This window comes from Tasmannia lanceolata, unplaced genomic scaffold, assembly GCF_043159265.1.
Source record: "Tasmannia lanceolata isolate RefF3 unplaced genomic scaffold, GAP_Taslan_0.1 ptg000002l, whole genome shotgun sequence".
NCBI lineage: Eukaryota > Viridiplantae > Streptophyta > Magnoliopsida > Canellales > Winteraceae > Tasmannia > Tasmannia lanceolata.
Window position 1 is genome coordinate 57806336 of NW_027518679.1, and position 26313 is coordinate 57832648.

The window sequence follows — 26313 nt, forward strand, 5'->3', positions numbered from 1 at the left end:
GGAGTTCTAAGAAGTGTTATATTTATTTGAGGAACAGTAACATCCTTGGCCCAAGTATCCCTCTCGCCCTTCTCTCGGGCCTATTGTGCATTTTGAACTTGGGTTGGTGATCAGGGCCATTCATCTTATGGATCACCATGTGACAATCTCCCTTAACTGTTTCAATTGATAATCCTGTCCAAGGCCTATACATATCGATGACTGAAATTTCTTGTGAGAATGCCTAAGAAAGCCTCTTTTTTGTTGTCCATCCAGCATGTAACTGTGTAGGCAGAACAGAACAATCTCATCTCTATGGACAAAATCCCATTCATTTGTTTCTCCAATGAAAAACAACATTTCATTTCTCACGTTGCAGGTGTGTATATCTTTATCTCCAGAGAGAAGATTGATTTCTGCCTAGCCTTAGAACCAGTAAGAAGTTCCCACAGAGTTATCTCAGCCTAGATGGCTGACAAATTTTGAAATATAACTAATGCAGAGTCCAGAGATGATTTTGCATCTGCTTGGAAGCTTAGAAAAACTCACCTCTATGGAGAATTATAGGATGGTAATGTGGACATGGTTTTAAATTTATGCCGAAATATTTTGGTTTCGGTCAATTACATTGAATCAAATTTTTACATGATTTCCCCGAAATTTTGGAACTGAAATTTTGTTTTTCACCCTTATTTACAAAATTTCTATCGAAATGTAAAAGATTTGCACCGAAGTTTTATACTTTTCGGTGGAAATTTTAAGAAAACTGAAATTTTTACATGATTTCGGCCGAAATTTCCGCCAAAACAGAAATATTTCGATATATTTCGGTTTCGATGGTGGCCGAAACCGACACCGAAACTGGCATTTAAAACCTTTGAATGTGGATTCAGTGCCCTGTGAGAAGGAAACTGTCTGAGCGCACCTTGAGGCATAAGATCCCTTTTGGGTCTTACCTCCAGCAGAAGTAAATTTTGCAACAAAGAATTCCTACCACCTTGATCGGACAATCTTAGCCCCTTGATCCAACAATCCTGATCTATGATCCCACGTTAAAAAAATTCAGACCGTTGATTTTTTTGTATACATCTATCTTACACTTAAGACGTCACCACATTAATTCTACTAGATCAACGGTCAATATTTCTCACAACGTACCCATGTGGGACCCAAACTTGTCTGTCACCATTGATCCCAAAAGCGATCATATCTGCCTAGACGTTACATAAAAGTCCCTTTCTGCTAGAAAAAGAGGGTGCGCATTACGCACCCGGAGTAGAGTGGGGTAAGGGGTAAGTACAAAGCCAAAACCTAAGCACTACAGAAAGAACCACCTTGCCTCAGACAACCCTACACTCTCTAAAAACGAAAAAAACCGAAGAAAAGCGAATGCCCCAAGTATAAAACTCCTCTCTTCGAGTTCTTCTCTTCTTCTGACCTGCAAACCCTAATAGAAAAAATTCCATTTGAAGGAGGAAAAATGGCGCACGGTGGCTATGGCAAGCGCAGGGTGGCCGAGCGGAGGCCTGTCAACCGTCGATCAAGGGGATTAGGGGTAGAGAAGAAATCCAAATCGGTTTCTCTCAAAAACCAGATTCGGTCCGCTGAGCGAATGCTTAGGAAGGTATTTTCCTTTTCTCTCTTCTTATTGCTATAAAAAATGGAGTCTTTTCTGCAATCTTATTGATTTCGATACAAGGATTTTATAATCCAAGTTTTATAAGCTAAAACCTAGATTCTATACTTTCAGGATTGTAAAATCCAGGATTTCACAATTCTTGATTATAAAATCCTTATATCGAAACGGCTTTTTAGTTTTTTGTTGATTAGGGTTAGCGTTTCCAAGTATGGAAGAATTTGCTTGATTCCTTCGTTTAAGGCTATGACAACCGATTGCGAGTGCCAAACCTATTATTGGAGTAAAACTTATGTTTAAATTTGAGTCCATTAATAGGTTTGGCATTCACAATCGGTTGTCATAATCTTAACGAGCTGTGATGAGAATTATGTGATTGAAAATATATTATAGAATCGATGAAGATGATTTCTTTTATTACTATTATTATTTTGAATGGAAGATGCCTTCTGAATCAAATCCCTAACCTGTTAGAATTATTCCTATACAGCTTCTTTCCATCTGTGATATGAGAAGAACTTTTCCTTGATGGTGACTTCCTTGACATTTCGATTCAGAAGTAATCGCATATTTGTTTTTTTTAATCACTTGTTATTTCTTTTTTCATACCATATGCATGAGTGATCTTTAATGCATCTTTCATCAGTGATAATTCATGCATTGTTTGAGTGCATGTCTTGACTACAAATGTTTTAGATGATTATGACCCTCAGTTTTATACACTTATTTATGTGTTCTGGCCACTTATTCCACCTCATGCAGTTGTTATGCATCAATAACCCTCATTTCATTTTGTTAGTGAAAGAATTTGATTGACACTTTTTTTTTTCTGAATGGTAGAATTTGATGACTTACACGGAATCTTTTAGGCAGTCCTTTTCTGCAGTCTTTATAACTGAAGATGTCTATTTGATTAAGTCATGATGCTAAGTTTATTTTCCACATTCCTTTTCTTGTTGCATGTATATATTGACTATTGGCAGAATATCCTCCTTGAGTTCTTCTAGAAGCTTTAGTGGCTTACATTCTTTTAGGAAATCAGAATTTAATTTAGCTCAATTTTGTTTGGATCTCAATATGGGGCTGTTGAGCTATCCATTAATGGCTCATACTCCATTCTATCCTTTAAATGTTTGAGCTCCCCAACTAGATTTGGTCTGTTTGTTTTTTCAGCTGCTAGTTTATGTCAGTGGTTTTTTTTAAAAAAAATTTGGCACCTAGTTTCTCATTTCCTCAGATCCAAAGATATATGCTAACTTTTTGATTGGGTGAAGAACCTTCCCCTTGAAATCAGGAAGACTCAAGAAAAGAAACTAGAAGACCTTAAGAAGCAGAAGGAGATACAGACTCGTCTAGCAATAGAGCGTAAAATATTTCTGCGGGACAGAAAGATAAAATTTTTTGGTATGTTATCTTATCATATGGAACTTATCAAGTCATTGGTTGGATAGGATATATATATATATATTCTTTTGTTCTCATCATCCTCTTTCCACCGCTGAGCCTTCATATATTCTTTGCTGCTTTGGAAGGGAAGTTGTGGGTGTGAGGTGAGTTGGCAAATTCGCCATAGCTTGAGGCCTTGGAGGCTTGACCATATAGTGTATAAGATCTTAGATTTATATAGAGATTTGGATATTTCTTTTGCCCATGCATTTAGAGAGGCCAATGATGTTGCAGGCAGGCTCATCAGCGAAAGAGGGTGCACTTAGGACTGTTCTAGCTCTTGGCCAATCGCTGCCCCTTTTATAATTTTGTTTTCTTTTTAATATGTTTTCTCTGTTACTTTCTTCTTCTTTTTTTCAAACAGAGAGGAGAAAGGTGGAGAGGAGAATAAGACGTGTGGAGAGATTGCAACGCACATCATCTGATCACATCTCCGAGGGAGAAATTGCTGACCAGCTTTCCAAATTAAAAGAAGATCTTGAATATGTCAGGGTAAGCTGTATGGAGCTCATCTTGCAATTAGCACAAGTTTTTTCTAAACTTTATTTATTTCATAAAATCATTACTTTTTCCGAGTGCTTATCTGCTCAAAAGTTGAAAAAAATGGAAATTTTACCGATCTGTATCTTTGTGTTACCTTTCATTCCACAAGTTATTGAAAATGTTCCTTTTCAAATTTGTTTTTTTTTCCTATTAATAACTTTGCCTTTTTGTCAATGTCATTGTGAAAATTTACTATAAAAAAGAAATATCACTTCTTGGATTAGGGTTTTTGATCCCCTCTCCCTTCATTCCATTAAAAGAGAGCCAAATTGTCAAAGGCAGAGGTTTATACGGTCAAGGCTTCAATTGCGTCACCCTTCACTCAAACAAAACCATATTCTTTATTCCTTTCCTTCTTCTTTTTTCCTGTTGTTTCTCTCAACTGCTTGTATTTTAAATACATGCGGCAAAGAGAATAGGAAAAACCGTATTCATCAAGAATTATCCAGTCCTTCGTGATGCAACTCTTTGATGGCTTGTATTCGCGACCATCATATGTCTTAATCTTTCAATATCCCTGCACCTTTTAAAAATATTAACACCAACCACAGTTTCTAAAGCCCATCTTTACCGAATCTTTTTAAAAATAAAAAATAAAAAATCCCTGCACCTTCATTCTTCTTTGCTTCCCTCTTTTATTTACATACGTTTAGTTTCTGAAATCATTTTCTTTTTTTTTGTCCCATCTCCAAAGGACTTATGAAGCGCTTCTCGAAGAGTTGTGTGCTTTCACCCAAGTTTACCTTTGAGAAGAAAATTCTATGACTTTAGATTGTCAGATTGAATTTTTGGGTTCATTTCTTTTAGATCTGTTTTTTTCATACAAGTAATTTTCAAAAAAGGATCCCTCTCAAAGCAAAAACAAATAATTTCAAAATGTTGGCTTTTTTTGGATTATACTACCAATAGAATTGAAGTGCAAATACTTTATTTATTATTCTTCCATCATAATAAAAAAGACCAAATGACATCAAGGAATTTGCTCACTTCTCTAAATATTTAGTTTTCTAAAGTCATTATTTTAGACTGAAAATAAAGACAGCATTTCTTTTGTCATATATATTAGGTTTGCAAGAAGGGAACCTGCTTTATTACTGGCATATATACTAGGACTAGAGGTGTTTGCATTGGCAATATGACATAAGAGTTTAGAATGAAGGGCAACAATTAATTGTCATGAAATAGGCTTTTGATACGTTGCAAGTTGTGTATTTGCCACATTGGTTTTACATATACTAGGACGCGGTGTTTTGCATTGGTAAAATGATATAACTAAGAATTATAAATGAAGAGTAGGAGTTAATCATGAAATAGGCTTGAGACAATGTCAGAAAAAAAGAAAAAAAGGGTTCAAGTTGTGTCCGTGCGACATTCGTTTTAAATTTTTACATGTTTTGATAAGCGGCCTCTGCACAGTGCTGTGGTGCCATCTTCCTTCCTTTAGTGCATTTTGATGTCTTTGTCTATGCCTAAACATGTTATACTTATGTAGCACACATTACTCTGACAGTATAAATGAGGAGCTGGCCTTTGCATTACTCCCGTATTAGTGTTGTGTATGTTTACACAACATACAGTCGTAAGATGAGTACTTAACGCACAGGGAAACATGAAACTATTAGGTCAGTTGCGTCCAAGGTTTTAAATTTCGGGTTTCGGTCGAGAGCGAAACCGAAATGGGGCGAAGTCGAAACATTACGAAATTTCGATCGAAATTTCGTAATCCCCGAAATTTCAGGTCGGGCTGAAATTTAAGGAATATCCCTAAAAAATCGGAATTTTATTCATTATTTAATATTATCCCAAAATTTCGATAATTTCGCCGAAATTTTGTACGGGATAAAATATTACTTTTTTCTATTTCGACGGATTTCGAACGAAATTTCAAAATTTCGCCTGAAATGTCAGTTTCGGTGAGGACCGAAATGCATTCCGAAACCGGAATTTAAAACCTTTGTTGTGTCTATGTGGGTGCTTTCTTGACATGGGCCTGGTGATGTGTTGGAATCTTGGTATCATGACTAACTATTTGAAACGAAGTTAGTGATGTGAAGGTAGCAAAATGTAACTTGGTCCATGATCTCTATTTTTATTTAATGCTTCGTTTGGTTGCACAAAAGCTCGGCAGCCGTTGGAATTTGGTTTGGATTTGGCATGCCATTCCATGTTTAGTTGCCAAAATAGCATTGGACTCCCTTGGATTTCTCCCATGTAATAATTACTTGTGGATGATGTGGATTCCTTTTCCCCTCTAAAAGCAAATCCGAGACTAAAACATTTTGGTTGAATTTTCTAGGGAATGATGCTCTCTCTTCCCTCTCTCTTTCCTTTATCCTTATATTGGTAATGACACCCCTACTTATTCTCCTACTTTCCGAGCCATCCCGAGCAACCAAACGGAGCATAAATTATCTCTGTTTTCACTGTGAATAAGGCCCTTTGATTTTGTTTGGTTAATAATCTGGAATTTGTAGACGAACACCTCTTTTGCTTCAAGGTGGCATATAAGACATGGAATTTGTAGTTGTATACCTCTAAAAGGGGAAGTAGACCCCTAGATATGTGGATGAAGGGCTGCCTATGCACCTAGTGCATGTCTTATCAGTTATTGGGTTAATGAAAAATGGAATGTTTTGGTCATTGATTGATGCTGACCATAAGTGTGTAGTTGCCGTATTTGTATTAAGTTTTGGATACCAGTAGTTCTAAATCTCCAGAACAGTGCATAAAGAAAGTTATTGACTTTTTTCATTGAACTGCAGTTCTTCCCCAAGACAGAGAAATATGTTTCTTTATTCATTGGAGGCAATGATGCTGATATAGTTGATAAACGAAACAGATTACGCAAACAGATTAAAGCCAATCTCATGGCCGCAGCAGCTAGTGGGAAGGATTTGGAAGGTAGTTCCTTTGCCTTACATTTTAGCCCCTTTTTATAGTGTCTCAGGAGTCAGAAATTATCTGAAAAGAATTCCATATCCTTAAATAGTACCTATCAAAAAATGCAGCCGGCAATCATCTAATAACTTGCCTTTTTGGCACTTAGTTCCGAAGATTAACTGCTATCAATATACACACGTATATTACACATGCACGCTTCGCAATTATTTTCCAAATGATTTGTTTTGTGTGCCTATTTTATTTTTTGATTGTTGTAAATTCAGACCTTCCTATGTTACACTTCTGGATCTGATATTATGTGACATCATTTTGCATTAACAGAGACAGGAAGCGAGGATGATGGCCTTCTAGATATGAGTGAGGATGATTTCTTCTTGACTGGAAGCTCGAGTGATGAAGCAGATGCAGACGATGAATGGACAGATAAAAGTGCAAGGTTTGCTATCTTTCATATTGAGTGCTATATTACATCTGTTAAGAAAGAAGAGAGAAAGAAAAAGCTATATTAGATAGTTTTCTAATTATACATGTGTCTTTGAGAATGGCATTATTCACAGGTTATAATTCCTTTTTTTTTCTGATTCTGCATTCTCAGAATTTATTTTATTTTTTTCAAGATCTGCATTCTATCTAGTTACTTTGTTGCAGCACCTAGATTAAAAATTCAGGGAATTCAGGCGCATTTTAGTATTTACTTTTTGTGGTTCTGAAAGAACTTACTCCTTGTAGGATTGTAGCTCCGTCTGTAACTCTAAATGACTACTTTTATCTTATTATTAGATTTGAAGCTTTCATTTTCCAATAAATTGAGATTTGGGTTACCAATTCTGTGATGAAAATGCATGAGACTTTATTACCATCTGTTTTGCAGAGAACAGGCCTCCAGTGCTTCTGGCAAAGCGACATCTGGCATGTCTAGCGATGAAAAAAATCAGGTCCTCTGTTTAATTTTGGTCTTATGATGTTTGAAAAAAATACATAGATATTGACAGATAGTGTTCAACTAAGCTGCCTCCTCGACCACTGTCCACTTTCTGCAGAGGCTAGTGTCTGCTCGAGCTTTAATGCCGCCACCTCGACCACTGTCCAATTCATTCCCTAATGCCGGTCGTGGTAAAACAAGGTTTGCATCGTCATCAAGTAAAATTCCATCCATAGTGAAGGTTGAGCTTTCTACGTCCAGCAATACATCACATAGCAGGAGTGGTCCTTACTCCGAAAATCAGCAACGATCTAATGGTCACGGTCACACGGGTCACAGTAGCAATCTAAGTTCCAACTCTGATGCCCACAAGCCTCGAAGAAAAAGGAGACCAAAGAAGAAAAGGCAGGTCTGATATTCATTCATGTGATAGCTTCTACCTTTAACACCGTTCAAGTAGAAATGACAACGATCGTGGTTCTAGGCCTACTTTTGTATTGCTATGGGCTACGACAATAATAACATCTCTCTCTAAAGGAGTAACATTTTTTCGGGAACTAAAAAAAGGGGAAAAAATAGATGAGTTGCAGATTTCAGCTACTCTTCAAAAATCAATGCTTTAACCAATGTGTTTTATGCACTTCATTTTTTTTCAAAGCCACTGTTTTATGCATTTCATAAAACTCTTTAATCATCACTATCCCAAAATCACATTTTGGAAGAAAGGTAGGAACATTCTCCTTGTCTTCAAATAAATCAGGCTCATTTTCTTAATCACTACAAAGAAAGCCTTGTTTTATAGTTCTTATGTTGATCCATGTTCTCCATAGAGTAAATCAGCAGTTCTGAACTCATTATCATATTCCTCATTGCAGGCATGAATGAAAGGGAACTATAAATGTTCTTAAGCCGATGTTGTTGGTGACAAAGTGCACAAGCTGTCCCTATATATTTTCCGATAACTACTGGAATCTGTAGTTTACTCACATGGTGAGGGATTCACTTGTTTCTTTTGTATCAGCCAAAAATCACATTTTGTTTCATAGCATGCTTCATTTAATTACATGAGTTATCTGCTCTTCTTTTGCAATCACTTGCATCTAACTGTCTAAGTTGTATTTTCTTCCGAGTTCAATGAGCTGAAACCTCGGTCTCATGGTCTCATTCATCTTGGTTGTGTTCATTACAGACCCTCTGGAAGTGAGATTATATTGAGAAAACAAGAACAAAACAGAAGTAGAGAGGTGTAAAGATTTTCCCAAAACTATATCAAAGGATCCTCAACATCATTGGCCTCTATCAAACTATGAACAGCAAAGAAAAATGTTAAAAAGATTGTGGCTGTTAGGCTCTTGCATCAACTTTTGTGGGCCCATATTTGTTGATCTGACTGGTCGCTAAAGCCCGTTTAGAACACCTTGATTGGATGATCCTAAGCCCCTGATCCTTTAAGTCTCTTTAGGGCGCTGGCAAGAAAATTTGGAGGGCTGATTTTTGTTTTCCTTTTATCTGTTGCATGGACTGCACAGATTCTGGCGATCATGACCGTTGATCTTGTAAACCATCATGAGGCAACCCATGTGGTCATGGTCTTGGTCTCATGCCGAACAGACATCTAACTCTTAAGACAGAGTACTGCAAAAATCAACCGTTTAGATTTCTTGGCGAAACCATATAACGTGGTTGGGACTTGGATCGTCCTAACAGGGGTAGGTCCTGTGGCACTGGTACACGGTAATCCAGGGATAGTTGGATTCTATCTCTCAAATTGTGCGTCACACTTACTCAGTTACTTGGATTTCAAATGTCTGGACATCTAAAGCTCTCGTGAACTTTCACGAACCTTGATGGGAACTTTGAGTGATACCCAAATTTGAAATCGCGGGTCAGTCATCAACAAATACGTGACTTTTTAGTCTTGGAAGTTGAAACAATTTTTATTGTTATGGGTCCAAATATTAGTGGGGTTTGTAGTCCCATCTAGTGAATTCAAGTACCAATGTGATTTTTAATATCCCCCACTGATGGATCAAAATATAGGAAGGTCTGTAGGCCCGATTAGTGTATACTCTTTTTTTTTCTTTTTCTTTTTGAAATGGCGAATATTATCCGGAGATGGGAAAAAGAGGCAAGAACCCACACTTCAACCATCGGATCACATTTAGAGAATCTCCTTCAACTATTAAGTTCTTCAAACTATCCCTACTAATCATTTTTAGTCCATTTTTCGTAAAATAGATTGCAAAGTTTAAGATCTCGGTGGATTCGAACCGACATCCTCTTGGAAATGTTGTGATCATTCCTTATTTCCCAAGTGCTTTCCTATTTAAGCTACAATAATCATAAGAAATTCCTAATTTTGTATATTTAGGAAAACAATTCGAAAACAGATCCCGGTAAAAAAGATAAATCTAAATGACAAAGTTAATTACCCTTATCCCGGTCGAATAAGTAATTATAGAGATGGTGATATATGGAGCTCAGGCAGTCTGAAAATTGATCTAAGATCTAAGTAGATGATCGATTAGTTTAATTATAGAATTTCAATGAGATTAGTTACATATTCATGATAGTTATCCCCAAAAATTCCACAACCCATTGGGGCAGCTTGGAATCTTAATTTTATAAGCTAAAACCTGGGTTTTATATGCTAAAACCTAGATTGTAAAATTTAGGTAGAGCACAAAGATATTGGGGGAAAAAAAGAAGGTTAAGAGACATGTTTTTCCCATTCAAGTTTACTTGAATTATGTAAAATTTGTTTTATACACTACACAAATTCACAATATCTCTAACATTATACGCAGCTTTGGTTTTACAAAAGGCTCAAGACAAGCCACTGATCTTGTTTGTCAAAACTCTATAAAGAAAAAGAAATATAAAATCACCCAGCCTTTTTATTAAGGGTAACCCTTCCATCGTCAGATGATGCAGTTTTGAGAGATCCAAATCCAACCCTTTTTCATCCACCAGCTTGGACAACCCCAACCTCACAAATCTGTTTGTTTTCCCTCGCCATGCCATATTTTCATCTATTTTTCTTTCATCATCTCTTTATGGTGTTTTTTTGGGGGAGGATTTTCTATAAACCTGAACCCAAGCCCCTAGCTTCAGATCCTTTCATTATCCTCAACCTCTTGCATGAAGAGATGAACATCCTGCAACATGAAGAGCAAAAATAAATAATTCAACTCAACTCAACTAAGCCTTTGTCCCAAACTAGTTGGGGTCGGCAGCAAAAATAAATAACATGTTTAGAAATTTTGAGTAGGGGTGCAACTCAACTAAGCCGGGTTGGGTCTGATTGAGTCAAACCCTAACCCAATCCGAGGTAGCATTCCCTCAATCCTAACCTAATCCGACCTGAGCCTCGCATCAAGAAGGGTCAACCCTAGCCCAATCCATCTCTAAATCTCTGGATCCTAACCTGAAATAGGGGCCTTGACTTAAGCATTGTACAATTGCTTAAGGCTCCTTCGGACCTAGTCATTGCCAAAACTCATATATAAGGCAAGTCTTGGTAGCAAGCTACCAGCGCCTAACGGCGAGTACTAGGTTTCACTTGGTTAGTAGTACCCACCCTCCAACCCTAACCCAACCCATCTCTAAATCTCTCAATCCTAACCTCTCTAACCAGTTTTTCCAATTCAGATCAAGTTGAGACGGGTTGTGTTCAAGTTGTCTCTTCCCTTCGAATTCATATTCCACTACTCTCCGAGCCAGTCCAAGCAACCAAATGTAGCATAAGGAAAAAAAATACACCCGATCAGGTTACCCAAGGCCTCAACCCTAACCCAATCTAACCCTCAATCGGGTTGAACCCGTTGGGCTCAGGGTTGAGCCCGATCCAAGTTGCACCCCTAAATGTGTGTGTGTGTGTGTGTGTGAGCGAGAGAGAGAGAGAGAGAGAGAGAGAGAGAGAGAGACTTACTCCCATGGAACATCTCCAACCAACATCCAGTCCCCATCTTTATCTTCATATGTGGTTGCATATTCTGACTCATCCTTATCTTCCATCCCTGAATGTTCACCTGAAAACACAAACAAAACAATCTTTATCATCCTTTTCATCGCCTTCATCCTCGCCGCAGGCATAATGTCAGTAATCAACATGTTATCCATACCTGTGATAAAACATTTGAACATATCCTCTAGGGCCTTCGTAAGCTCCGGATAGCCTTTATAGATCTTGAGATCAATCTTTCTCAAGTAAGGAGCACCATCCATGCTAACTTTCACATATATCCCTAAAATTTCATCCTCTTTCTTACTCGCCTGAAAGCTATTTTTCCAGTAAGATCTGATCGGCGGCCACCCCACAACTTGTGTCCTGTCAATCCAAACACACCCATCAATCGGTTGAATAAACAAATCTTCTTATATTTTTCGTAATAAATAATGTTTTTATTGTATTTACGTTTTGGAATGGGATTTTATTGTAACTGTATGAGTTAGAGGCAAGGTTCTGTGTCGTCCTCTTGTAATTTTTGTTGGGCAGTGATAAATAGACTCCCCTAATGGATAAATTGACTCCCCATGTGTCTATCTCTCTCCTCTAGAAAGAGGAGAGAGATAGACACATGGGGAGTCTTTGGGGAGTCGATTCATCACTCCCCATTTTTGGTTCCTAATAATCAAGGAAAATGATATCAGCACAACCATGCTTTAATAACTGCACAAACACTTGTCTTTTCCTTTTTAATTGCTTTGTACTAGCTTTTTGGGAATTATAATAACCCTTGACAGCTCTCTAAATAATAAATGACAAGATAGATTAGTGCAATTATCAAAACATGGTCGCGCTTGTATCATTTTAGGCTCCGTTTCTTTGTAAAATGGGCAAATTTATGCCCATTTTTATACTAAAAATGAGCATAAAATTTGTTTTACGTCCATTTAACATCGAAAGAAACATTAATTAAATTTGAGGTGCCGCCCGGGTTCCTATAATAACTTACTTGACTGCCGGTGCAATCTCGTCATCACTACCGGCGGATGTCTCACCGGAATTACCCTTTGAGATACACTCGCTGGCGGAATCTGGGAGCGGACGTTTGTTACCGGCCCGCACCACCGGCGGTGCCTGTTTATCCGACATATCCGACCCCGGCAACCCTAGCCTAAGCTCAGTGGCCTTGAGGTTGAGATCACCCTCGTACTTTCCCTTAGTCTCCATTTTCATTTTCCTAGTAAGCCACGTAATTGTTGGTGAAATGGTGGTGAGAAGTTGAAGAAGATTGCTTCGAGGCACGTTACAATTTGGACCTAAACTTCTGATGAGACAATGGTATGATAACCAATTTTCCAATGGGTGTTTTAGAAAAAAGATTAGAGAAAGGTGGTGTTAGATGTGATTGTTGTAACATAGAATAAGAGGGTATTTTTATATGAAGAGAGGGAGGGGGGGATATTAAGCAGGAACACGGTTGGTGAGAAATGGTACATCTTTTAATGGGATTGGATGTGTATTAGGGGACAAGAGAGGACTATGGAGAGCGGGATGAGAAGGCAGCCCATGTGAGAATTATGAATGAAGAGTCAGATACCGTGTTTCGGATTTTATTAGGCCATCAAAGGGAACATCACACGTGAAGGGGGTCCCAAATGTCTCACTTCTTCTTTATTAATTTCTCTAGAAAAATTATTAGTTTGGCAATGTCTGGCAACCATGGAATTTTGGTTTATTAAGGCCAGGTTTTGCTGCCATGAACGTAGCCTTTCGACATTTTCTTTATCTATGAATCCTTATAGGGTACGTAAAAGACAATTTTTTGGTACATCAAGGGAGGGGATGCATGTGAGATCATGACAAGACTGTTGATCTTGTAGAAAGTAATATGGTCTTGCTCCCATCTGGCCTCATCAAACATCCCTTACGTAAGATAAGTAAGTAGTACAAATCTAAACGGTTTAGCTTTTCTTGATAGAATGAAAAATGACGGTTGATGGGTCAAGAGCTTAGGATCATCCAATCAAGGTGTTCTTAACAATATTTGAAGGCTCAATTTTTCTTAAAATCACTAGGGATAGAAAATCCAAACTTCTTAGTTTGTCCCGAGAAAGTTACTTAGAGAAAATACTAAAAAAGTTTATAATATGAGTAAATAACAAAGCAATCCTGAAATTACTTATCAGATAGCAGTGAAGAGAATAATGAGATATCTTGAGGGGGTGGTTGCATCTTCACATCCAACTGTGTATGAGATGACAAGATATATGAATTAATGGTTGGTTAGGGCTGAAGCATCATATCAGTGTACACGTGTGGCACTTTGGATTTAGAGTTTATGAGTGGGGCCCAAGCAGCATGATTGTTGCCCCCTCCTTGTTTGTAGTTAGATGAAACATCCCTATCTTTCTTTATTCTTTACTTCCTTCTCACCCCTTCTTTGTATGGAGAATTTCCAACCTTTTAATTACTTCTCTTTTCCTTAAAAAAAAATTACTGTATTTTCACCCCTTTTTGTTTGTCTTTTAGTAAGTTTTTTGTTTGTCTTTTTATGGTAATGACTTCTTGGAGAGGAAACATCAGCACAACATGGTGGCAACCTACACGTATGCTTTGATTTACCAAGATAGATGTCGGTGAAATTTGGCATGAAGTTGAGTTAGTATCTCAATGTGTTGATTTTGTTTAATTTGATTATGGAAGACATTTTTTGAGTCGAAATACTAATGATTAAACTTGAAATTTTGGGCAAAAACAAATAAGGTGTTGGGATCTGCGTAGAAGTCGTCCTTAAAAGCTAGCCTTTAAGGGGAGGGTGCCCAAGTCCTTATAAGTGCATCTACATCTCTTTCACTTTTCCAATGTGGGATCTTGCATTTTGCATGGAACCCCCAACAATCTCCCCTCCAAGCGGAGGCAACGTGGAAACTACGAAATCTTCCCTGACGGGTTTTCACCATCCTCGAGGGTCCATTGGGGTTACCGAGAACCACCTAGAGGGATTTTCTCCATCCTCGAGGGTACACTGAGGTTATCGCACCCTGGCTTCGATACCACTTGTTGGGATGCGGATAGAACTCGCCCTTAAAAGCTAGCTGTTAAGGGGAGGGTGCTTAAGTCCTTATAATCCCATTCACTTTTCCAATGCGGGATCTTTGCTTTTGTCTGGAACCCCAACCTAAGGAATAGGGTTCCCCCAGTTTTTTGCATTTGGGTTTAGAATTAGGATTACTTCGGGTTTCAGTTAAGAAAATAAATAGTTTCTGTTTGGATTGCAGGAGTTTTCTAGAAAAATTTTGCAAAGGAAAAATATTTATAAAATTTCCTACTTTTTTATCACATGGAAAAAATATAACTTGAACCAGCCCTATTCAATGATTTCTTAGAGTGACCATCGATTTTCCTCTAAATTAACCATAATCAAATCATTTACTTATAAATCGTGGAAAGAAAAGCAATTTCCCATGAGAAATGTTTTTCTTGCAATCCATGGCTTTTTGGGTGGGGTGGCTATGTACCCAGAAAGGTGGATTTAGGTTTACTTTTGGGACCCCACACAAGTCACAAAAACACAAGCACAAATTCATGAAAAAACCAATCTTCCAGCTCAAATAAGGAGACATTGGACAAAAGAGGCAAAAACAATGTCACCCCCACCTCTTAAATTCCTTAGGGTTATTTTTCTTTCACTGCATTCAATCCAATCCATCCAAAGTGGCCATCATTCTTCACATGGGTTGTGGACCACAAAATTCCTTAGTTATATGTCCAACCATTCACACCCTTATCCCATAATGGGTTGGACCCTCTTCCTGTCTGAATTTAGATGGGAACTGAGTCATTGCACCCATGCAGATATGAACCTTCCTGAGCCATCATTGTCATTCTAGGTCAGTGTCTCTGAAGATTGTTATGGAATTGGATGAGTTCCAAGAGGAAACTTCACTATAGATTTCCAGATGAGGATCATGCATCAGCGTATCTGAGTCGGAAAATTCAAATTTATTTTTTAATAATTATCTTTTTGTTCTAAATGGTTCTATTTCTTTTGACTTTAAATGAGGGTAAATGAAAAAAAATGTTTTTTTTACACCCATTTTATGCCTAGACAAGTGTTTTGACCGACCAAGTGTTTCACCTTGGAGTGTTCTAATACTGTTCGTTAGGAAGAAAGATGGATCATTAAGGTTGTGCATAGATTACAAGCCAAAAGAAAAAAAGTAGCAGATAGAGAGAGAGAGAGAGGGAGAGAGGGAGAGGGAGAGGGAGAGAGCTGAATTAAGGATGAAAGACTGAAAGAACTAAGGCCCTGTTTGGAATGCTGGAATTTTTTGGAAAAGTTTGAAAGGGAAAAATATTTCTAAAATTTCCTAGTTTTTCTAAACAAAAAAGATAACTTGAACCAACTCTACTCAATTTTTACTTAGATGGACCTTCTATTAATGATAATTTCCCTTTAAATACACCATGATCATATCATTTCCCTCTTAGTTGTAAAAAGAAAACTATTCCAAAGAAAAAATTTCAGTCCAAAATATTTTTCTTGCACAAGGCCTAAGGTATGAGTCTTTATTCAAATTAGATTGCAGTGTTAGGGTTGTAGATTGGACTCACTTAGCAAGCTATGCATTGTCAATCAAACTTAGCAGGTAATGTTGTAGATTACACAAAATAATCATGTTTATGATGTAGTTGTGGGGTGCAGCTTGGGTCGGGCTCAACCTGAACCCGACGCATTCAACCCGATTTAATTTAAGGTTGGATTAGATTTGAGAGTTGGGTTAGGGTCCAGGTTTCAGGTCTTCCCAGAGAGAGAGAGAGAGAGAGAGAGAGAGAGAGAGAGAGAGAGATGTCTTTTCAAAGATTTTATATGTTGTGAGTGCGTGAAGTCTACCCTTTGTCTCTGTGTTTTCACGTCGAGAATTCTTTGCAGATGAAGAGATGTCAAAGGGGCTTATTACTTCCCAAACAAATCCTCCTACATCTATATATAGTCATTCTCAAATAGTATAATGGCCCACTATTCAAGGATAGATGATCCTAACCCTCCGATCGGTAGAGGAACTCCATATTATAGAAACCTTTATAGATGGAGGGTTAGGATCATCCTATGGAGATGATTAATGGGGCACTGCCTATTTACGGTGTGACCCAACAAATGAACGGTTTTGATCATGCTATAAACTGGGCCCCACTATACATCAAATCTCGAAATTGCCATGCCCACTCGTGCATGAGATGACAAGACATGAATTAATTGTTAAAAGAGTACACGTGTGATGTCTTGGATTTAGAATGTTTGTGTGGGACCCATGCAACAGGAGAGCCATGGTTGCCCCCTTCTCTGTTTGGAGTAGATAGGACGTCCCTATCTTTCTATATGCTTCGACCCCCCTTCTCTGTATGGAGAAATAAGTCCCTCTCTCCGTGCATTTTTAGAATGTTTGTGTGGGACCCATAACCATGAATTTTTTTTCCATGGAACCTTAGTTTATCAGGTGTTCAGAGGAGTTGGGAGGGTGGGAGAAGGAGAGACTTGAGATTGACCTGAGTGAGGAGCTCACTCAGATGAGAAGTGGTATGCCCTGTTTGTTTTAGATTTTGATAATCGATTTTGAGTCCAAAATTGATTATTGAACTAAGGCCCTGTCTTCTTTTTTTATCCTAGAATTGATTTTCAGCCCAAAACTAATTAAGTGATTCAAATTTGTGTTTAATTTGTCCAATAATCAGTTTTGGGCTCAAAATCAATTCTGAAAATCCAAAACAAACAGGGCCTTAATGTGATAGGTGTTTGTTGTGAAAGATCGATCTAGAGTCGATAGAAACAAAAAAGAAAAAAGAAAAAAAAAAAACAGATACTTTAGACAGAATAAACAAATAAAAAAAATACAAGAGAATTACTTTCAGTGATTATGTTCAGGGCAATGGCAATCCAAGAGCTTCCACTGTCCCCCCTCCACAAAGATTTCAAAAATATAAGATCTCCACATACATTCAAATTTGCTCAGATCACGAAATTTTGCCATTTTCTCTATCTAATGGATGAGAGTAGTCATCAGTTCGAGCCTGATTATCCCTAAACCCTAATGTGAGTTTTTCTATTTTTACTTGCTCCCCCACCGTGATCGAATGAGAATGGATAAGAGGCTCATGGGATTGATAAGTGAAATTTTTTACAAACCAAAATCGATTCGCAATGTGATTGATCTTCTTAGAGGTAAGATCAACCTCTTTACTCCCCTTCGAGGGAAGGGTCAATCCTTGGGAAAACACAGTTTTGAGTTTGAAATTCTTCATTTCCGTCATTAAGACTACTTAAAACTCACTCGATCTCTTCCTCTAAAACTCCTACCCAAGCCAATCTAGATAACCCTCCTCTCTAAGAATTCTATCCATACCAAACAACTAGATAGAAAATTGGACGAAATATAAACTAGTTTATTCTACCCCAAGTGGGACCCATGTAGGCATGTAAAAAAATTCCACATGAAGATGAGTCTGCATATCATTTGGATAATTCTTTGTACGTGGAAATTGAGATATAAGTTAATTTTGTTTAATTTTCCGTGATTTGGGACAAATTCTGAGAGAGAATTGGAGTTGCACCACCAGATTCTCTTGGCTCAATCTAAAAAACAGTCCTAAATTTGAGTGGCTACGTTCCAGGCTTGGGCTTTGGCTTTCTTAAAGTTGGCAAAGCCCGATGTCATACAAGCTTACTTCAAGGCCAATTAGCATATCAGACTACCCATCGCCATGTCTAATTTCTTGGGCAATGGCCCATCCCAAACACCAGCATTTTCTTTCACTGTCACTTGCTCATTCAGCGGCTATAAGAAAAAGGATCCATAATTTGTAGGATTTATTTTATCAGAAACTCAAGAGAAACATGAAACACAATTTTGTGGGCAGAGAAACAGATTTTACCAGAAAAGGAATTCAAAATATTAAACTCAAATGCACCATGCCAAAAACAAACATTTTTTGTTATATTTACCTTCGCATCAATGCAAATGCAAGTCTTAAGAACCAGTAATAACAAGCAAATGCACACGGCCTTACTATTCACAAAACAATCCTGCACAATAAAAATTACACCATACGGTCCATAACAGAGACTCACCTTCCACCAATACCAGGGACTCCGTCTGGAGTGATCACTGGATCAGTCAAATTAAGGATCGTTTCTTCGTCATCAATGGTGTTTTGAATAGAACCCAGCTCGATCTTAGCTTCAGCTTCGGAGGGAACATCGATAAGAGAGTTTTGGTTCAGTTCAGTTTCTCCATTGCTTGCTTTTTTGCTTTTCTGTTCTGGGTGTTTGATCTCTGACTTTGGGTTGACAGATTTTACCCCTGGATTGGTTGCTGATGGTTTTTGGGATGGCAATTTAGAGAGGGACTGCTGAATTGGCTTCTTTGAAGTGATTGAATCCTCATTGCCATTTGGAAGATTTCCTCCATTTGACTTGTCCACATCCCGGTTTGAGCCTGACGAGCTCCTACCAACTTCGAGAGATTCGCCTGTTGCAGCTATGGAGGTCTTATGCCGTCCAAGCTTTGGAGATTTTGGGCGTGTTGTTGGTATCTGATGCACCATGAGTAGATTACTAACTAGATATAAACTAGCATTTGTAAATGCAAACACAGCCTGAAACTTGAAACTAGGGTCAGGAAAACAATTGAGTATTTTCTTTTAACTTAAAATGTTGCTTTTAGAATTTTTGAGAAAGAAATCCTTTGTATTCTTTCAAACACTACCATAGCATTAAAGATCATCTTATCTAGAACACATGAAAGAAACATATATGGCATCAGCAAAATGATAATGATGGAAAAGTAGACAGCAGACCACAGCACAACCAGCCTTCGGAAGAAACAAGAAAGAAAACTGGAAGTCAGAAAACCCATTGCTGTTTTGAGTGCGGAAGTCAGACAGGGAAATCGAGACAAGGATATTATTTATGGTGGAAAATAAAATAAATTTCATATGTTGATAATGCTAAGTTGATGACTGGGAGTTAAGGGAAAAGCATGAAAATTGGAGGTCCAGTTCCAGTTATAGGAAGAAACTGAAGCTTGTGAAAACAGAAGCTCGCGACAGTATTGAGGTATTTAATTGAGAATGAATAAGATGAGAAAACAAGCTAGCATGCTTGCTTTTCACAATGGTTTGAATTATGCCAATACAACATTCAAATTTCAAACTTCAAAGCACCAACAAAATGCCAATGTTAATATTCAAAGGTGAACCTGATGTGAGTTTAACATCTGGTAGTAGGCTTCTGCTTATTAAGGATCTCAGTTATAACACACTTTGGTAGGGATATTAGATGCACAAATCCTCTACTTATGGTGGCTTGCACAGGCTTCATAACCTAGCAATTCTTAGACATTTCTGGTCATGGGATAGATTTAGATACATCTTTTGTTGCCACTCCAACTTCACGCCCACTACCAGCCACCTCCAATAACTGGCGGAAAAGAGTCACTCACAAAAAATTTGGTATTGAGCATCCATGCATTCTCCTGGGCTATGCATGTCTATTCTCTCTATTGATCCAACCACTGTACTCTAACATTGGTTTTGGTAATCTAGATCTGCAATTTTCAATACCAGATGATGGAATTGTGACAGACACAGTGAGACCTTATCTACCAAAAAAAAAGATACTGTAAGACCTTGTGGCAAAAGTTAAGCAACTCGTGGTAAATGACAACATTGTGATGGTCGGTGCTCAACTACCTCTGATCCAACAATCTATTTATCGTCAAGCTAAAATTCAGTATGAACCGATTGTAGGAGGATTTAATCGGGTGTTGAATAACCCCTATACTAGAAGTATGAATTATCCCCAGAACAGCCTACGATCCCAACTCAAAAGTATGCATACAAAAGAATAATTGGGAAAAAGCATCATGGCACCAAATCTTCATCAACGTGGAATGCCGCTTCCTCGATATAATGTCCAATGCACAAAATTAGGGGCATTATGGATTAAATTCAGGGGGGGGCACAACCCCTCTAATAACGACAAGGACAGAGAGGTTGACATAACTGCCTTTTCCACAACAAACAAATTTATTATTCAAATGAATATAGGAATTCTTAGACAACGTCTAGAATTTCAGTTCTATGTGGTAAATATGTCGATGAGTCAACAAAAGAAAGTCCAATTAGGACTCAAGATTTAAAAAGATCTTGATAAATACACTGCTATTAATTACCAAGATAACGTTAACGTCTAGAATTTCAATTCTATGTGGTAAACAAAGAATCAATAAAAGAAAGTGAAAGTGTGGTTCAAGAGTCAACACGATGTTTCCTAGGCTATGTCATTCCTCCATCCATCAATACAAAAGTAACAGAATTGAGATCAATCATACAGAAATGACATGTCCCTAGTCATGTACGCATATAGCAAAATGAAACGTAATGTAATGACTTACCTTCTTCAATTCAACCTTTGGAGGACCCGGCTCTTGATAAAAAGTTGGCATTGGTGTAGCTTTAAATGTCAAGCTCTTCCTCAATTGCTTGATCTCAGCCTCTTGGCTCTCCTGTAAAGTACCATGTTGTGGGAAACTTAGAAAGAGCCTGAAGTGGGACAATCGCAAGAAGGCTAGTAAAAAGAAAGCTTTGAAGATAATTAAATTGCTTTTTCACCACCTTTGATTGGGCCTGCAAGTTGGTCTTTTCCGCTTCCTTCGCATGAATCTTCTCTTCTATCTTCGAGAAGAACTAGTGAATAGAAAAGCATCAACAAACTATTCAAATTTAACCTAATGGTATTAAGAGAGACAATAATTCAAGATAGGTACTTAGTAATTAAGTTTGATCTCACCTCCTTTCGTTTTTCAGCACGCTCATTCAGCCTGAAAGCAAAACCAGAACCACTGCTCCTCTGTTGATTTAACTGACAAGACGTGGTCCTTCTAAAAATAATGTAGAGCATTACAAGCTTTCTAGAGGAAAACAGAACTGGAAGAATACACCAGAAAGAAATGAACAAGAATAGAACAATACAAAGTAGCTGAGTGGGCATCTTCGTCATCTTTGATTGATGCTCCTCTCAATGACTTTGGATTTTGATCATGTGACCTGCAATAGCAATAGATTAATCGTTTTAAATTGAAAGGATGGTTTGTGCAACACATCAAAAATTATAGAACTTGGACATTGACCAGTACAAGTTTCAAACATGAATATAAGGTGTTAGGCAAACTTCAGCTTCCCATATGAGCATGCATTTCTGACTTGTGTCCAACTCATACATCCCAAATGAGAAGCACAAAAATATAATGCCCCTTAATTACATCTAAACATGAAGATCTTAGCTACGGAAAACCATAGAGCAAGATAAGCACACATTGTACATGTCATTTTTTTTAATGGTCACATTGTACATATCATTACGCAACTTCTACAAAAAAATGAGATAACTCCTATTAGAATTTAAAAGAAGAGAATTGAAGCAAAAAAAGGCTATGAAGACCAAATATGATAACTTACTGGGGGTTTTCAAAGAGTGGGCCATTGACGGTTGAATTCAATGAGCCAGATTTTCCCACCTGATTAAGCAAAGATAGATGTAAAATAAGAAAGCCATTATGTGAACTACATTTACATGTCTTTTCAATCAATTTACAAGAAAAAAGGCAATCTGTCAACCAGCAAGATCAAATGCTTACCAGAGACCGCCTAGTCGTAGGCAAGGAAGCCAAAGTAGCTCGCCGGGAAGAGAGCCCACCTGTGTTTGTATCCAAAGAACTCACTCCGGATGAAGCTCGCCTACCGGAAAATGTTGAACGGGATGTAGAAGTAAGCGATCCATTGGAGGCAGAGGATGCAGCTTCTGAGACAATTGTGCGGAAATGTTTAGACTCGGCTTTCATCTGCTTCTCATCAGTGTTCTTGCTCACGCCACTGGTGAGAACTTCTCCTGACGAGAAGGAAAGGCTCTGAGAAATAGTTGTCTTCTGGTTTCGAGGCATCATTGTGGGACCTTTTCGACCAGCTTGGTCCTCTGGTTTTTTACCATTCTTGGGACAATTACCTCGTTCAGCTCCAGGTTTCTTCTACACACAGAAGGTTATATTTCTTTTACTATATGTAGTCATTCATTCCAACAGGAACAAATAATTCTAAAAATCACTTTCGGTATATACCTTCAAAAGATTAGAGCTTTCACTTTGGGAGACATTTTCAGAAGCTTCTTCTTCGAGTCCAGTAGAATTAAGGTCCGGGACATCTGAGGAATTTTGGAAAAGGCCATTTGCTTGCAAAGCATCAGTTCCATTGTCGACATTCCCATTCTCTTTGCCTGAATTCAGCCCCAAGACATCAATAGAATGGATTTTCTCCACAGCACCATTATCGTTGTCCGAAGTAACCCCATTTTCGGAATCCATCACGACAAATAAATGTATAAGTTCGAAGGAAAATGGAACCCTGCATCAACAAGTTTCCAAGATCATCGCTTAGACAGACTCAAATAACACACAATGAAGCTTTCAGATGAAATCTATTGGGGGTAAAATTAGCCACCAATCGAGAGGGGACATGTGGCACCAATCGGGAGCAGACACATGGCGAACACCCAACCAACAGCAAGTAAGGACTCTAATCTTTCCTATAAATAGAAGCCCAATCTCCAAGGTATGGGACTTAATCACTTTTTCCATTCAGTCAGTTCCAGAGTTCTCATCAGCTAGCTCGTATTACTGTTTCCAGATCACTTTTGCATTCAGTCCGTTCCAGAGTACTCATCAGCTAGCTCATATTACTATCGCCAGCTCTGACTTAAGCATCGGAGAGCCTCCCCGGAGTCCAAACTCGGTGGTTTTTGTCAAACAACCAATTACTCCAAAAGTTTAAGCTGTTGGAGAAGGCATAATTTAATATTTTATACTTTAACACTCCCCCTCACGTGTGGCCCCTCATTTTTGGGTTGGCCTACACATGGCACATGTGGCACATCTTTTGGATTGGCCATTAGATGTGGATTTTTAATATCAAGGAGTTTTGAACCCAGGCAATTAGCAGACTACACAGTGAAACAACCAATTACTCCTAAAGAAGGAGTAATTTAATCTTTTATACTTTAACAGCTTTCTGACCGTTTGTTCGCGAGGGCAGGTCATCTCCTCATTTGTGCTTCAAGCTGGGACCCATCCAACCTTAGGTCAGATTTCAGCAGCAACAAAATCCTCAAATTTTAGCATCCACTTCATGTAAATCATCTGTGTTCTTTTGTGTGATTGCTCTCTTGATTGTTTGATTATTTAATCCGAACATATATTTGCCCCGTAATTTTTATAGTGTGTTTTCTTTGGCGAAAAACCCAACAATCTTAGCCCTAAACTTTTGTTCTTTCTACCTTCCTGTTAGCAGTTTCTACAATTACATATGAATTCCAAACAAAAATCAACGATCGGCTATGTGACTAGTAATGAAACGAAACCACATCTACAGAATTCATGACATTAGAAGCGAGAAGAAAAATAAGAAAACGCAGAGATCTAAGTCGATTTTACCAAACACATGGATGTAAATCACTGATGAAGGCAAGACAGAATAACGTGGACAGATTTCAGTGCAAAAAATGCGAAGTAAAAAAGAAAAAAGATGAAATGCGAAGCTCACAGAGATCATAAGGAAGAATAAGAAAGAGATTCCAGCTTACCTCTGGAACCGAAGATTAGAGATAGGGTCTAAGGACGAAATTGTTCAAATTAGTGTAGAAACAGTTGAGAAATGCCGTGATTTCCATAGATTTGAAGAGGTTGAGCAGTTGAAATCCGAATCGGGAGGTTGAAACCTTCCAAAAGCTCAAAATCGAACGAAAATGGGGGAATTTCTCGTCTCTAGAACCCTAATTTTCCTCTTCTCTGCAACTCCTCCATCAGTGTCTGAAAGCAAAACTCTCTCTCTCTCTCTCTCTATCCAGAAAAGTTAAAAGGCCAAACGAAACGATAAAACGAAAATTATGACAGAAATTCCTTTATGACGAAAATACCCTCCAAGGTTCGGAAGCTGGCAACCAAGCCCCTAGCAATCTAGCATTAGATTTTTTTTATTTCATGGTGTTAGCCCGTAAAGTCCAGTATTTTTCAAAAAGTACTATACAGCTTACACCATAGGATGGTCCAAACTGCCCATTTGATATGGGGCACAACGTATATAGGTTGTGCCTCAAAAATAATTTCCATGGGATGATCCCTCTCTCTATAGATCGAAAGGCTAGATCATAGAGAAATGATTTTTTGGGAAAAACATAGTTACGTTGTGGCCTATCAAATGGACGGTTTTGGATCATCCTCTGGTGTAAGCCCTACAATATTTTTTGAAGGCTTACACCGTATAAAATCTCAGAATACATAAATGACCTTCTTTAAAGCTTATAATTTCTCTATAAGCTCGTTTAACTTTTCATAAATTTCCCATTACGTTTTTCCCAGTCTTATGAAAAAGTGAATTTGATCCTTAATTAGCACGATCAGGTGCGTCCAATCAGTGGGCCATAAACTATTTTAAGATGGCTTGATATGATGAACGGTTCAAATTTGATAAGGCCATAAACTATTTATAATCGATATCTTACAACTTTTTTACTTTATGATGAAAATCTTGAGAAATATGGGTTTTTAATCTTTTAATTCCACAGTATGAAAGCATGGGTAGGAAAATAATTTGTTTTTGTCATTTGAACTTATGACAAGGGCAATCTCGTCCCTGTATAAAAACTACTCTAATTTCCAGATTAAGAAAATAAAAAACGAAATTAATGGATTACGGTCCGATATATGGCTTTTTTTTTTCCGTTGGAGAGAACGTGAGCCTGTCTCCCTATAGCTGACGTGGCAGGATTATGTGCCTGGATTCAGGAGGCCGCGCTCAATCTCGACCGTAGATTGACCTCTAATAATTACGTATTTGAACGGATATGGATGAAATAGAATTATCTGTTTGGCGGGTGCGACGTTTCAGTCAGAGTCAATGTCTATCTAGACTTTGCAACGAACCTTTTGATTTCGAGGCTAGATGGGAGGTGTATTCACCCCCTATTCTTCCCCGGGCCACCCCCGCTTTAGTGCATTTTTTACTGTTGTTTTACACTAGAAGGGGAGGCCCACGGAAGAAAAGGGAGCAAATATATCATTTACCTATTAAATAAGTAGAGCATAGACAAATGAGGAAGGTCCCACCGAGTGTCTAATGTGCGACATAGACATAACAATTAATTAATAAGATGGGACACGACATTACCAAATACGTATAATGCATTAATGCCAAAAATATCCTTCATAAATTTTAGTCATGGTTTGTGACGATGGAACTAAAACTCAGGTAAAACAAACTTTTACTGCCTTGATAATAGTGGCAAGATATGGGGAGCACGGTAACTTTTCTGCAAAAAGTATTGAACGATCGATTCGACTGCGAATGTGCTGAGAATATCAGAAGCTTTGCTTTGGCTGCGAATGAGTAGGGCTGCAACTCGGGTCGGGCGGGTCGGGTTTTGGAGGACCCAACCCTACCCGAGAAATATCTCGGGTCGGGTCGGGTCGGGTTTTTTTTCGGAAAACCCACGATTCCCAAACCCGGCCCTACCCATGATAAATCTCGGGTCGGTTCGTGTCGGGTCAGGTTTTTTCACGTTGACGCAAATTTTTAAGGAAAATTCTTGTTTGGCAAGGCAACTCAACTCATAGAAGCAGAAATTACACTCACATTACACTTGAATCAAACAATGATGTAATTACACTCACATCACACTTGAATCAAACAATGCTGTAATCAAACAATGTTGTAATTACAATCAAATAATGCTGAATCAAACACTTGAATCAACTCAACTCATAGAAGCAGAAATTACACTGACATACAGTAACAGTGGGTGCGTGTGGGTTTTCACTTTTAACTTTGGGATAA

General features: G+C 38.1%; 3 protein-coding genes and 1 long non-coding RNA gene across 7 annotated transcripts; 2 read left to right on the top strand and 2 right to left on the bottom strand.

The window, feature by feature from the left end:
* Positions 1–1276: 1276 nt before the first annotated feature.
* On the top strand, positions 1277–8380 carry LOC143881208 (uncharacterized). 2 transcript variants are annotated; one of them, XM_077384210.1, is made up of 8 exons: positions 1277–1603; positions 2890–3019; positions 3426–3553; positions 6367–6505; positions 6827–6941; positions 7377–7440; positions 7546–7832; positions 8303–8380. In XM_077384210.1, the coding sequence occupies exons 1-8, from the start codon at positions 1460–1462 to the stop codon at positions 8310–8312; spliced, it is 1017 nt and encodes a 338-aa protein (XP_077240325.1). In that variant the 5' UTR covers positions 1277–1459; the 3' UTR covers positions 8313–8380. The 2 variants fall into 2 exon arrangements, with proteins under 2 accessions (XP_077240325.1, XP_077240315.1); XM_077384200.1 differs by having other exon boundaries at positions 1278–1603; positions 7546–7836; positions 8303–8379.
* On the top strand, positions 8377–8802 carry LOC143881220 (uncharacterized). Its single transcript, XR_013251913.1, has 2 exons — positions 8377–8417; positions 8617–8802. It is a non-coding gene; the product is annotated as an uncharacterized LOC143881220 (long non-coding RNA).
* Positions 8803–10118: 1316 nt separating this feature from the next.
* Positions 10119–12919, bottom strand: LOC143887520 (auxin-induced protein 22D-like). The gene is made up of 4 exons (XM_077391605.1): positions 12386–12919; positions 11552–11757; positions 11359–11458; positions 10119–10585 (listed from the first exon to the last, which is right to left on the bottom strand). The coding sequence occupies exons 1-4, from the start codon at positions 12607–12609 to the stop codon at positions 10510–10512; spliced, it is 606 nt and encodes a 201-aa protein (XP_077247720.1). The 5' UTR covers positions 12610–12919; the 3' UTR covers positions 10119–10509.
* Positions 12920–18344: 5425 nt separating this feature from the next.
* LOC143881226 (uncharacterized) lies at positions 18345–24329 on the bottom strand. Of its 3 annotated transcripts, none has more exons than XM_077384222.1 (9): positions 24065–24329; positions 22548–22830; positions 22071–22454; positions 21892–21950; positions 21406–21480; positions 21224–21314; positions 21049–21120; positions 20829–20939; positions 18345–18966 (listed from the first exon to the last, which is right to left on the bottom strand). In XM_077384222.1, exons 2-9 carry the CDS (start codon positions 22788–22790, stop codon positions 18499–18501), a joined length of 1503 nt encoding a protein of 500 aa, XP_077240337.1. In that variant the 5' UTR covers positions 22791–22830; positions 24065–24329; the 3' UTR covers positions 18345–18498. The 3 variants fall into 3 exon arrangements, with proteins under 3 accessions (XP_077240337.1, XP_077240343.1, XP_077240333.1); XM_077384228.1 differs by having other exon boundaries at positions 21224–21311; positions 22071–22457; positions 24065–24328; XM_077384218.1 differs by having other exon boundaries at positions 22071–22457; positions 24065–24328.
* Positions 24330–26313: the final 1984 nt, after the last annotated feature.

Excerpts from the sequence above, each read along its gene's own strand:
- LOC143881226 (XM_077384218.1), bottom strand. The coding sequence starts at position 22,790 with ATGGATTCCGAAAATGGGGTTACTTCGGACAACGATAATGGTGCTGTG. Across the intron at positions 21,121-21,223 it reads GTGCTGAAAAACGAAAGGAG|TTCTTCTCGAAGATAGAAGA; the intron begins GTGAGATCAAAC and ends TCTATTCACTAG. Across the intron at positions 18,967-20,828 it reads CAAAGGTTGAATTGAAGAAG|ATACCAACAACACGCCCAAA; the intron begins GTAAGTCATTAC and ends ATGGTGCATCAG.
- LOC143887520 (XM_077391605.1), bottom strand. The coding sequence starts at position 12,609 with ATGAAAATGGAGACTAAGGGAAAGTACGAGGGTGATCTCAACCTCAAG. Across the intron at positions 11,758-12,385 it reads GAGATTGCACCGGCAGTCAA|GACACAAGTTGTGGGGTGGC; the intron begins GTAAGTTATTAT and ends TTGGATTGACAG. Across the intron at positions 10,586-11,358 it reads GTTGGAGATGTTCCATGGGA|GATGTTCATCTCTTCATGCA; the intron begins GTAAGTCTCTCT and ends TTCATGTTGCAG.
- LOC143881208 (XM_077384210.1), top strand. The coding sequence starts at position 1,460 with ATGGCGCACGGTGGCTATGGCAAGCGCAGGGTGGCCGAGCGGAGGCCT. Across the intron at positions 1,604-2,889 it reads CTGAGCGAATGCTTAGGAAG|AACCTTCCCCTTGAAATCAG; the intron begins GTATTTTCCTTT and ends GATTGGGTGAAG. Across the intron at positions 3,020-3,425 it reads CAGAAAGATAAAATTTTTTG|AGAGGAGAAAGGTGGAGAGG; the intron begins GTATGTTATCTT and ends TTTTTCAAACAG.